This window comes from Lepus europaeus, chromosome 3, assembly GCF_033115175.1.
Source record: "Lepus europaeus isolate LE1 chromosome 3, mLepTim1.pri, whole genome shotgun sequence".
In the NCBI taxonomy this organism is placed as follows: domain Eukaryota; kingdom Metazoa; phylum Chordata; class Mammalia; order Lagomorpha; family Leporidae; genus Lepus; species Lepus europaeus.
Window position 1 is genome coordinate 122,478,222 of NC_084829.1, and position 13,491 is coordinate 122,491,712.

The window sequence follows — 13,491 nt, forward strand, 5'->3', positions numbered from 1 at the left end:
ATCATATGCATTTGTAATTTTTTTTCCAAAAATGTCTTTACAAAATACAAAAAGGAGATAACTTCCTGCTATGTTTTAGATGTTTTTACCCTGAAAGTGTATTGGAAGCTTGATGCTCAGTATGGCAATGTCTAGAAGTGGAACCCCTTAAGAGGTAGGGCTTAATGAGAAACCCTTAGGTCAGTTGGGGCCTGCTATTGAAAGGGATTAAAGTATTTTTCATTGGAACCTGATAAATAATTGAGAGGATTGTTGGACTGTCTTGAGCCTGGGCCTGATCAGTTTTCTGGCTTCTTGTGTGGGCAGGAACATGATAACAACATCTATCATGGGACCCTCACAAGAGCATGCACTGTGGTGCGTGGATTTGCAGCATGGAAAACCATGAACTAAATTAAACCTCTATTCTTTCTTTGTTTTTAAAGATTTATTTTATTCATTTGAAAGGCAGAGTTGAGAGAGGGAGAGAGAGGTATCTTCTATTTGCTGGTTCACTTCCTCAAATGGCTGCAGAGGCCAGGGTTGGTCAAGAGCCAGGAACTTCCTCCAGGTCTCCCACATGGGTGCAGGTTCCCAAGAATTCAGGCCATCATCCACTGCTTTCCCAGGTGCATCAGCAGGTAGCTGGATCAGAAGTGGATCAGCTGGGACTTGAACCAGCGCCCATAGTAGGTACAGGCAACAGAAGTGGCTGCTGGCCGGTGCCGCGGCCTAATAGGCTAATCCTCTGCCTTGTGGCACCGGCACCCCGGGTTCTAGTCCCGGTTGGGGCGCCGGCTTCTGTCCCAGTTGCCTCTCTTCCAGGCCAGCTATCTGCTGTGGCCTGGGAAGGCAGTGGAGGATGGCTCAAGTGCTTGGGCCCTGCACCCGCAGGGGAGACCAGGAGAAGCACCTGGCTCCTGCCTTCGGATCAGCGCCGTGCGCTGGCTGCAGTGTGCTGGCCGTGGCGGCCATTGGAGGGTGAACCAATGGCAAAGGAAGACCTTTCTCTCTGTCTCTCTCACTGTCCACTCTGCCTGTCAAAAAAAAAAAAAAAAGAATCGGCGGCTTTACCAGTTACTCCACAACGCCTGCCCCAACCTTTTTTCTTTCTAATGTTAGTTGGCTGTTTTGTTACAGCAGGTTAATATGCTTTCTAAAACAATGAGGTGGTTTTCCAGTAGAAAGATACAGAGTGATCACAAAATATACTATGCTCTCCTCAAAAATATGTCTGTAAAATAGAAGAGTATTTACACTGAAATGTAACATGGACACATGTGAAAGATACTATGTTGGCTCATGTCCTATTATATGTATATATAAATATTTCAAAGCAATTACACTTAATTACTTATCATATAAAAATGTTAGGGATCTGTAGCTGTTAGCTCCAGGAGATAGAACAAATTGTTATAGAACATTGAAAGGTAAAATAAATGATATTCTAGTGTGTCCCAGGCATAAATTAAATGAGATAACATGAGCTTCTATAAAAGATTTTTTTGTAATTTCTCAAGGACAGGGCAGATCTTAGAAAAGTCAAACATCCAGAAGTTTTAGCTTGTACAGTTTAGTATGATTTTCCTTATATAGTAGTTCAAAATGTTCTTTTGGCAGATGGAACTGTGGCACAGTGAGTTATGCTACTGCTTGCAAAACTGACATCCCACATCCCACATAACATGACTATTTGAGTCCAAGTTGCTCTGCTTCTGATCCACCTTCTTGCTAATGCACTTGAGAAGGCAGCAAATGATGGCTCAAATACTTGGGCCTTGCTAACCATATGGGAAACTTGGGTAGAGTTTCTGGCTCATGGCTCCAGCCTGGCCAAACTCCAGTTATTCTGGCCGTCTGGGGAGTGAACTAGCAGATTGGAGATATCTCTCTCCCTCTGTCTCTGTGTTTCTCCCTTGCCCTACACAACTCTCTCTTCCTCTCTCTGTTCTGCTTTACAAATAAATAAATCTTTTTAAAAGAGAGATAAAATATTCTATAGAATTAAATACACAGGTATCACTAAAGGCAATACCATATTCATGAACTCTATACTAGACTAGACTTACCTGATCAATTTATTGCCAGAAAGGAATTTCAAAGTGTAATCCTAGAGGAATATTGTAACTAAATGAATGATCATTAAATAATATTGCTAACAAATGCCCCACAAAGGTATCTCAGTAAACACAGGGGAATTTTATTTATTTTTTCTAAAATTGAAACATTTTTCTAAAATTGAGATTTTATGGATTTATTTATTTATTTGAAATTTAGAGTTACAGATAGGAAGAAACTGAGAGAGAAAAAGAGAAAGAAAGAGAGAGAGAGTGCATCCATCAGCTAGTTCATTCCCCAAATGGCCACGACGGCTAGGCTGTGCCAGGCTGAAGTTAGGAGCCAGGAGTTTTTTCTGGGCCTCTCATGTGAATGGCAGGGGCCCAAGCACTTGTAACCCGCTGCACCACAGTGCCGTCCCCTAAAATTGAAATTTTCAATTCACAATGTATTTATTATTGGAGTTTATCTTTAGCAAGGAAGACACCCAATCTTATATTGTCTATGTTGCAAGTGCATGACTCTTTAAAAAGCCCATCTGTACAGATTCTTCCTTATGACCTAAAAACACCAACATTCTTATTAGAGCATCTGTGCTATTATTTTTAATTTTTCCACTCATGCTCATCAAACAATTTCTAAATGACCTCTTAGATTTCCACTATACCATTGAAGATCAATCCCTCCTATTTTGTTTTTATTCATCCTGAAGCAAAACTAGAAAAAACAACAGCAACAACAATAAAATGACAATTTATTCCTCATAAAGCCACAATCCTCCCTTGTCCCAGATTGTGTAGTCTTTGCTCCATTTTTCCACATACCATTTCAGGTTGGCATTATTCCTTCACTGTAATGATCGCCCTTGTCTCTTATGCCTTCATCTCAAAACTTCTAAGCAGCAATCATAAATTCAATAACTTGTTTCCGAAAATATCCATTTGTGAAATATCTCTAATATCAAACTCTTATGTCTTTTCATTAACCTCTCTGGCAATTCTTTTTAGTCTCTCCTGTTTTATTTTCCTGGGACTAATTACTCAATGTTGGGTTTCCCGGTGTGTTAATTCTGGATTTTGTTTCTCTTTTTCTTTTGACAAATCTAAGTAATCTCACCTATCCCCAGGTCACTAACTAGGAACTATACTGATTATTATATTTAAAACCTCATATTAAAAAATAGAAGAATCTTCAGGGATAAGAGTTAATATACCTGTTGAGACACCTGTGTCCCTTCTCAGGTTACCTGGGTTCAATTCCTATCTCTGGCTAGGGATTCATACTTTCTGCTAATGAGACCCTGGGCAGCTAGGTTTCTGCTACTCATGTGGGAGACCTGAACTCACTTCTGGCTACCAGTTTCAGTCTACCCAGACTGGCCTGTCGTGGATCATGGACATTTGTAAAGGGAATCAGCTTTGTATGTGTGTATTTGGGTGTATCTCTCCTATTCTGTCACTCTTAAATAAACACAAATTTAAAAATAAATTTTTATCAGAATATTACATTATATTCTTAATAAAAATGTTTCTACCTATTTTTGCCTTTCATATAAACACACATCATTCGTCTTTTTTTTTTTTTTTTTGCTTTTATAGATTGTGCTTCTGGACTCTTTTCCAAGAAATCTTGGCCTATAAAAGTTAAAATACACAAATGAGATTATATCAAGCTAAGAAGCATCTACACTGCAAAGCAAATATTCAACAAAGAGGCAACCAACAGAATGGGAGAAAAGATTTGCAAGCTATGCAACTGATAAAGGACTAATATATAAAATCTACAAATAGTTAAAGATACTCAACAACAACAAAACAAACAATCTAGTTAAGAAATAAGCGTGGGCCGGCACTGCAGCTCACTAAGCTAATCCTCCACCTGCAGCGCCGGCACTCCGGGTTCTAGTCCCGGTCGGGGCACTGGTTCTGTCTCAGTTGTTCCTCTTCCAGTCCAGCTCTCTGCTGTGGCCCAGGAGTGCAGTGGAGAATGACCCAAGTGCTTGGGTCCTGCTCTCACATGGGAGACCAGGAGAAGCACCTGGCTCCTGGCTTGGGATCGGCACAGCGCGCTGGCTGTAGCAGACACTTGGGGGGTGAACCAACGGAAAAAGGAAGACCTCTCTCTCTCTCTGTCTCTCTCTCTCACTGTCTAACTCTGCCCGTCAAAAGAGAGAGACAAAGAGAGAGAGAGAGAAAAATAAGCATGAGATCCCAGTGGAAAGAATGGGCCATCAAAGAAGGAGGTACCTTTCTCTGAATGGAGGAGAGAAAAATGAATCTTGATGTGAATGGGATGGGAGAGGGAGTGGGAGATGGGAGGGTTGTGGGTGGGAGGGAGGTTATCGGGGGAAAAAGCCACTGTAATTAGCTGTACTTTGGAAATTTATATTTATTAAATAAAAGTTTAAAAAATAAAAAAAGAAATAAGCAAAGGACTTTAAAAGCAATTTTTCGAAAGATAAAATTCAAATGCACAACGGCCATGTGAAAGAATGTTCAGGATCACTAGCCATCAGGGAAATGCAAATAAAAACCACAATGAGGTTTTTGCCTCACCCCAGATAGAATGGCTGTCATACAGAAATCAAAAATAATAAATGCTAGCAAGGATTTAGTGAAAAAGTTACTCTAATGTTGGTGGTGATTCAAACTAGTACAGCCATTGTGGGAGACAGTGTGGAGATATCTCAGAAATCTGAAAGTAGCTCTACCATATGACCCAGCCATTCCACCTCTAGGAATTTCTGCAAACAAAATTAAATCAGCATATGAAAGAGTTATCTCTACCCTCATGTTCATTGTAGCTCAATTAACAATAGTTAAAATATGGAATCAACCTAGATGTCCATCAGCTGATCACTGGATAAAAAAAAAATGTGATATATATTGAATACTGCTCAGCCATAAAAAGAATGAAACCATGTCTTTTGTAATGGAATGGATGCAACTGGAAACTATTACACTTAATGAAATAAGCCAGTCCCCAAATGATAATTATCATATGTTTTCACTGATCTGTGGTAACTAACAGAGTACCAAAAACTGTAATGTATAGGATTAAAATTGACATTTTGAGATTTAATGATTGTTTACAGCGCTTGTCTTCAGTGTTGAGGAATGGTGCGTTTTTTCTTCTTACTCTTTGTTGAATTTTTTACTTAATGGAGGGCTAAGTTTATGATTAAAAAATAAAATGAAAGTATGCCATTTAAATATTAAAAGAAAAAATAAGAAATGAAGGAGGAGGGTGGGTGGGAACATGGGCAGGAGGTAGGGTAGGGTGGGACGTATTACTATGCTCCTAAATCTGTATATAAGAAATTTGTTCACCTTATATAAATAAAAAAATATTTAAAAACACACTATACACACAGACACACTTGCATATTCAGAAACATATTCACATATCATGTAAAGATATATTTGTTAATGACTGGGTCTTTCCAGGACATTTGATTTCAACTTACCTGATGTATCTCAGAGAGGTCTGTTTCCAAAAAACTTTTCTACTTAATGCACTCCCCACTCCCATCCATTGTTCTCTATCATTTAGCCAAACCTACTTCCTTCAAATTGTGCTTGTGGACATTGTGTCTCCTTGTTCACCCAGGGCCTCTCTCATTAAATAGAAAACTCCTCTGAGGCAGATCTTATATCTACTTATCTCCCTCAGAGTAATCAACACTTGGTATAATGTTTGGCATATAGCAGGCATCTTGCCAGTAGTTCCTGCAACAAGCCAGGAATTTATGAATAAATGAATTTGTCTTTTTCTTACAACTTATTGCAGAAAAGCCAGGGAGTTTCTGTTAGGATTTTTCTTTTAATTTATAACTTCATACAAATAATTCTTGAAAAAGATGGCATTGGTAATAATAATACCGTTATATCTATGAATTGTCATGTCAAAATTATTTTAATAACTGATAAATATATAAACATACAGACTACTTGTAAATTTAACTCTAAAAAGTGAATGACTTGTAATTCAAAATAACAACCAACCTGAGAAAAATGGGTTGCTTGCTTTTGGCTTAATTTCTTTGTTGAGCTATATATTTTTCCAAGGTTATAATTATTTCAATATATGATAAACTTGTAAATTTTTAAAGCGTTATTGTCTCAAGAAATTGGAAAATTATTTCTGTGAAGCTTCACATTGTGGAATGAAGAGAAGTAAAATAGTCATTCTATTTCCATTTGCAATTTAGGCTCGGAGCAATGTAAATAGATTTAAGTGTACCTTGTGAGCACTTTAAATTGCATAATTTTTCATGTGCTTTATTAAGTTATTTTGTTCAGCTTTTGGAGGGATCCATTGATAGATGTATTTACTGTATAATTCAGGCCTTCAAAAGTCATCTCCTTTAAATTATTTTTATCTTCTGATATATATCAAAGCATTATTATTACTTCATCATTATTTTAAATACTGTGGCGGCTCGCTCTTTCATCTTCATTCTATCTCCTTTCCACTTGGAAAAATTGAAATGCTAAAAACCTATATCTCCTAGACTCACTTTTGTCTAGAATTTTGGAGACAGCAAATTTCACCAATTAAGCACACTTGCCTGAGATTGCAAAGCAAAAATGACTTGGCAAAACAGACAAATTACTTGGTAAATGAAGACATCAGTAAGTAACTAAGCTTTCCTCACCAGTTCCAGTATTTATTGATGGGAAGAGGCAGCTTTGCTGAATGAAGCAACTTCCTTACCTAATGATGCGCCCTATTGCTTGGTAACCCAGTAACATCCCCTAGATTTAAATTCTTGCAGTCCTTCCAACAATTGAAACATCTCCTGTACATGTGCTAACTAGAGTGTTTGGTATGTCTACCACTAAAGTCTGGTATGTAGTGAGATTTTTCACAGATTTTATTTCTTCTTTTGGCTGCTATACTTCATGATAGTTTAAAAGTGCCTTAAAACATTTAAAATTTTTCCTGATCATTTCTCTTTTTAAAATTTTGATATTAAGTGGAAGGTATTTGTTTATTTTTACCATGCAAAATTTCAAATACATACTAAACAGGAGATTATTATAATTAACCTTGATGTACCAATTACTGGATTTCAGAAACTGTTAATTGATAGGCTGACAATTTTGAATCCTATAAAACCTGATCCAAATTTTCCCTAACATAGATCATTACTAAGTGTGATCTAGTTAGCTCCATCCAGTAAAGTATCACTTATCAATCAATAGAACTTAAGCCTATGTTCATTTGCAAGTGTTTTTGTATACAAATACGTGTAATCCAATAAAATAATAAAGCATATAAATAAAACAAGTACATTTTGATCAGATACATACTATAAATTTCAGTATAAGTGTCATAACAGCACCATTAAGCATCCAAGAAAGTTTTATGCCTTATAATTTTTTACTGCTGTGTGCTACAGGAGGGATACTATATGCTCTACCATATTCTGCTATTTTAGAAAGAAATAACATGTGCACCCCAGCTTTTCAAGTTTTCTGATTATTCTCAATTTCCCCTCATTATCTCTATAAATTTTGCTGCTTTCATAATAACCTTAAATCTACCTGTTTTCAAACCATATTGTCATATATAATGTAGTTGGAAAATTATGAAACATTAAAAAGAAATATGAGTTTTTTTAAAAAAACACTAATTGAATTTATTTCTCTTTCTCTCACATATATACACACACACACAAACACAGTTTTGAGTATTTGGGTGCTAAGTGCTTATAATCAAATGATTGGATTTTATACGTATTCTCATTTGGAAGTTTAGCTGATTTGTAAAAAACCAATGGTATTTTGTGTAATCAAAAGTAAAAAAATGACAATTCTATAATCAGAAAATGGGTTCCAAGGAGGACATGCCTGTTTTTTAGCACAAGTTGAAAAGCCCTTCCCAGAGCTTCAGAGTGATTACCTACACAGTGTCTGCTTCAGTGGCCGAGCAGTGGCCTTGCAGTAGGTGATATTGGCATCATCAGTTCTCCTGCCAGTGGTACACAATGTCCTTGACATGACTGCTGGACTAATAGCACAGGTCTCCTGGTTGCATGGAAGGTTTGGATTTTCACATAACTCATTATATATAAACACATTTTGTCTTTTTTTCCAAAAATATAAAACCAAACCAAATCAACCAAACACTTACACACAGACAGGCACACAAGTGCACACAAATCAATGAATTTTGCCAAAAGCATTATGTTTTTTTTTTTTCTGATTTTAAGCTTGCACACATATCACAAACACCTGGAAAATTAAAATTCTAACCCTTTCTGCTCTAACACTTTCTACTGCAAATCCTTTAGCAAAGCTGATGACACAGAAAGAAGAAACTTGTTTGTCCTTACCATCCAATCAAGTAACTCTCACAGATCCAACACTCCAAGCCACCAGTTTCTCAGTATCGTCAGACAGTTAGAATTGTGATTTTCTTTTTTTTATGATAAGATATATATGTCATCAGGAAAATAAGAAAGTTTTCAAATAAAAGCAATAAATATTCAACAATGTAATAAATCTTACCATCATATATTTTAATAATGGAAATCTAGAAGCAAAGTAGTTAGTAATCAATTCCCACACTCACAGAATGTCTGAATGCCTCTTTTTTCTCATTTCATAAGCCATATAACCATGCAACTTTTAATATTTACTTTTACTTCACTTGTGACCTTCTCTTGGGGATTTTTTGTCATTTCTATTTGCTACTTGCTAAGAATTATCCTTACTTCATTTAGCATCCTAAGGTCTCCTTTTTTTTAAGAGTTCTCACAATCATTCCCTCACATCTGCTATCGCTCTATAGGGAGAGTAGAATTCTCTTGAATGTCATCCAGTCCAGAGCACAGCCTGTTCTCCCCAGACAATGTGCTACCTTTTAGCTTGTCTTTGTTTAAGGTTATCTACTGCTTCATTTTCTAGGGCGTCAGCTACCATTACCCAGGGAAGATCTGGAAATCTCATTCACTTCAACTTGTTAATATCTGAGATGAGTTACTTTTGTTTTTTTACCACCACTCCCACCTACCCTACTCTACACCCACACATTCGCACACAAATACACACACACTTTCACACAACTCAAACCCAGAGATTGGCATTTTAAGAGAAGTAACTTTTGTTTTTTTACTGCCACTCCCATCTACACTACTCTACACATACACATTCACACACAAACACACACACTCTCTCACACACACAGTCAAAACCCAGAAATTGGCATTTTAAGAGCAGATAAAATTCCTTCATGATTCAAAGGAAACTAATGACACTAATGGTGGACGTTCAAGCACCACTGATCCTGGTAGAGGAAATATTTGGGGTGAGATTACTAATTTCCAAACCCTAATATTTGAGATAAGTATCTTCTCCAGGTAGACTTAGGCCTCACTTGGATAGAAATCAGTATGTATGTTTGAATGAGAATACAAGCAAAATTAAATTTAAAGCAAAAACCAAAGTTGTTGAAACAGTTGAATCACGCTGTTTCGAAATGGAGTGCATGATCCTGTCTCTGCTGTTTCCTTTGCAAAGTGGTTTATTAGACTTTGGGCTTCTCAGTTTCATTAAGGTGGGGCATGGGCTTGGCTCAACCTTAGATCCTGAATTTAGGCTCATTTTTCTTAGTTCATTTACTTTAGAAAACGTGTTTATTGTAAATCTTTTCTCTGCCTGTTTGACATATAAATCTTTTTAATAGCCACTTTCAAGTTTTATAACCCAGAAATGCCTTTCTCAGAGACGTAAGAACTACCCTTTGGAATTTAGTCATCAAGATAGTGCCCTTATCTCTCAGTTGTTGTGGGAGGGCAGGAGTCTAACCTCCATAGCCATCTTGCTCCAGGTTGTAAAACTTCTCCCTGCTATGATTATATAGGAAAGAAAGCTTACTTTTCTTTTTGGTAAGATCAGTTTGCAAACACAGATGGCCTATGATCCCCATCCTAACTGAAAACCTCCTTTACTCTTTGTTTTAGTGGAACTGAGTTTGAACTGAGTCTGTTCTCTCTTTCTTTGCAATAGTTTTGAATAAAATCTATCTTGCTGTAAAAATTAAGCTTTATTTCCAGATTTCCAGATTTTCTTATTTTTTATTTATTTATTTATTTATAGGAAAGGGAGAGAGTCAGAGAGATGGAGAGCAAGAGTGATAAGAGGCGAGGAGAGGAGAAGAGAGGAGAGGAGAGGAGAGGAGAGGAGAGGAGAAGAGAAGAGAAGAGAAGAGAAGAGAAGAGAAGAGAAGAGAAGAGAAGAGAGGAGAGGAGAGGAGAGGAGAGGAGTGGGGAGGTGGAGAAGAGAGATACAGAGAATTTCCATCTACTGCTTCATTCCCAAAATTCCTGCAATTACTAGAACTGGGCTAGGGCTGAAGCAAAGAGGTAAGAACTCAATCCCGGTTTCCCACATGGGTAGCAAGAAATCAGTTAAAGTCATAACCATTGCCTCCCAGGATCTGTATTGGCAGGAATCCCATTCTCAAGAACCAGAATTGTGACTCAAACCCAGGTACTGCATTGCAGGACCGGGTATCTTATCTGCTAGACTAAATGCACAATCCTGCCTGTTTAACTTTTCTACTAGATGTTTTGCTTTGGCAGTGGTTGGATATAAGCATTCATATACAATTTGAATATGTTGCTCTCAGATATCTCAATGAAACAAACATCCTGGGCATAATCTGACTAAGGAAACAAAGAAAATGAAATACCTTTTTTTTTCATATCAATGACAGTTTCCTTCTCACTTTTCTTTTTGGCATCTTCTTTTTCTGCTGAAAAAATAAGAAAATTATAAGCCACTACCTGTTTAATTCTTACATATTTCAAGGCATGTGTGACTGCCATGAAGGCATCCAATTCATCTTGTATGGACAAATGTTAAATCAGAGCCATAAGTCATGTCAAGTATGAATAAAGCTGCATCTTTGAAATAGACTATTGGTTTAGGGGAGGTTTCTCTTCAAGAAGAGAACTTTTTTTTTTTTTTGCTAAGGGAAAATATTAAATAGTGGAAAATTTAATGACATTATTAGTTAGGAATTTAGCAGATTTTCTATAGCATATTAAACAAAATATGTTGAATATCCCCTGGGTTTTTTGACACTTTAAAATTTGGCAAAGCTCAAAAATCTCTAAGATCTGTTTGGGGATTCAGAGTTACTACTTGTAAACAGCCGACTTAAACACACACACACACACACACATATAATATAAGGTACAACAAATCCATCAATTATTTCCTTCCCTCAATATAAAGCAATTTTTTCTTTTGATGGACATTTTATATTAAATATAATGAATTTAATATTAATATTCACATTCATATTCACAAATCCAGTCAAGGAAAGCAGTAGATTAGAGAGAAAGGAGCAGTCATTCTTAAGGAAAAGCAATCATTAATAAATTTTTAAAAGTTACAGCCCTGAATTTTCTTTTAAATTTCAGTAAGTTTCAACTTTATTTGCAATACTTAGAAATTGCAAGAATGTTCATAAATGAAAAGGTCAGTAAAACTGTTTTGTTTAAATTTGATTGCTTTTGTTTCCTCTCATGTTAATGTGATATTAATAAAACAAGAATAGATCCAAAGCCATTCAGATACAATTCTAAAACCATACTACTTCCCTTTCACTCTCCTTCTCTCTCTTTGATAGTTTTACCAGTAGATTTATAAGTGAATGTTGAGTAGCTTATGTGTTAGAATAGCTTTTAAATTTACCTTTCTTTTTCGTTTCAGTGGTAACTTTCTTCTCAGCTTTCTTCTTTTCTCCTTCTTTTTCTAGAGAATAAATTTAAAATGATTTCTTCAAGAAAAGATCACACAAAAGCAGGCCAAGTTTGGGATGATGAAGGATTATTGTCAAGTCTCATCTGCCTCCAGAAAGCTCTGTGATTTCACCAAAGGACCGAATCTTCACTAAGTCACATTTTCTTCATTTGTGAAATAATAATACCACCCTCAAAGTTGGACACTGTTTACAAAACGACATGAATGGTGCCCAACTCACAGTGAATGTGCAAAATTATAGGCTGCTATAATTATTGGTAAATCAAGAACAAGATAGTTTGAGCTTTCCGAGGCAGTTATTTGTGTGGTGCCTAAAGAGTTTAATATACAAAACTAAAATATAATTTCATTGGAAAGATATTACAGATAATCTAAAAGAATTCTGATAACTTTTCATACGTTTACTTTCGATAGAACTATTATACTGATTCATTAATGGTATCTATCTCTATTTAGCTCTTGCTCAAAGCTGGTTTATGCCAGTAGTCACTTACAGCCAAATGACACTTGCCTGGCCTTTGATTAGAGACATAACTTCCACTGCCCTTTCTGAGTGGCTGTCTCAACAAGGGTGCTTAGACAATCTTTGCACCCAGAGGTTACATTAAGTCTCAACGCCTAGTAAATCATTTGTGGTACCTCCAAATTTCATGGAAGATCTGTTTCAGAAACCTGAGAAAATGTTGTCGCTGCCAGTTGTAACCATATAACAATGGAACATCTTTGGGCACTTTTCTGGTAAGCAAAATCAATTTAAATACTAAGTCATGTATACAGAGTTAAAATTGAGTGTTCAACATTTTTGGGTTTGAGACAGTAAGACCTATATTTCATGTTGGAAATTAATTTTTATCTTCAATTAGTAGTGTTATTTGCCTTATATTTGAAATATCTTTCTTTTTGCTATATGTCATTTTTCTCTTATCTCAGATACAGATGCAGTCAAGGCTTTCTTTTACCCAGAACTATTGTAAAAGTGTTACTGTGCTGAAAAGATTAACTGTACAGCTCTAGGAGGAATGCTTAAGTTGTCTACTAATGACTGCATCTTATTAAATATAGGAATTAATTCATTCCCTTGGGTATAGAGCTTTTTACCTACAAGATCAAAGACAACACTTCCTTTCAGTGTTAGAAGTATAATTTATAAAGAGCCCTTTTGCACAACTCACAGAGTTAATCTAGTATAGTAGGGAGAAATATATTCACACTTTGTCTAAAAGAATCTCCAGTGTACTATTGCAGCTCATCCAACAAGAAGTAGAAAGTCAAGAAGTCAAATTTTGATAACTCTTAGAGTTAGAAATAAACTAATTGAATTCCACCATGCATTTTACTGAAGGTTTATACATATTAAATATGCAAATTATGTTTAAAATCTGAGTAAAGATAATTTTGATTTAAATATCATTACATTTAGCTTCTCTAGGAGAAATTTTATGTAAAAGCACTGAATCACCTTAAGATCACAATTCAGTATCCAAGTCTCTAGATTTCAAAATGTACATGGAGAAGTATTTCATTAAAAAGCCTACACCAATTAGACAATCTTACACTAAACTTCAGAATGGAAGTAGATATTTGAGGCCGTGAGAAGACATTCTTTTCTTTTTCTTTTTTTTCCTTTTCTTTTTTTGCAAAAGAGAGTTCTCTATGCAATAAATTCTGCCCTTTA

The 13,491-nt window shown here is 36.0% G+C and overlaps 1 protein-coding gene and 1 long non-coding RNA gene across 5 annotated transcripts in view; one reads left to right on the forward strand and one right to left on the reverse strand.

Moving 5' to 3' along the window:
• LOC133756651 (triadin-like) overlaps positions 1 to 11,803 on the reverse strand; it is a 284,878-nt gene extending 273,075 nt beyond the window's left edge. Inside the window, exons 1-2 of the mRNA XM_062187259.1 lie at positions 11,748 to 11,803; positions 10,738 to 10,800 (exon numbers count right to left, since the gene is read on the reverse strand). Coding sequence (XP_062043243.1) covers positions 10,738 to 10,750 — 13 coding nt within the window. The 5' untranslated portion in view covers positions 10,751 to 10,800; positions 11,748 to 11,803. The remainder of the gene's footprint in view (positions 1 to 10,737; positions 10,801 to 11,747) is intronic.
• Positions 11,804 to 12,435: 632 nt separating this feature from the next.
• Positions 12,436 to 13,491, forward strand: part of LOC133756171 (uncharacterized) — a 62,185-nt gene continuing 61,129 nt past the window's right edge. For all 4 annotated transcript variants that reach the window (XR_009865521.1, XR_009865522.1, XR_009865519.1 and 1 more), the window contains exon 1: positions 12,436 to 12,554. This is a non-coding gene — a long non-coding RNA (uncharacterized LOC133756171). The remainder of the gene's footprint in view (positions 12,555 to 13,491) is intronic.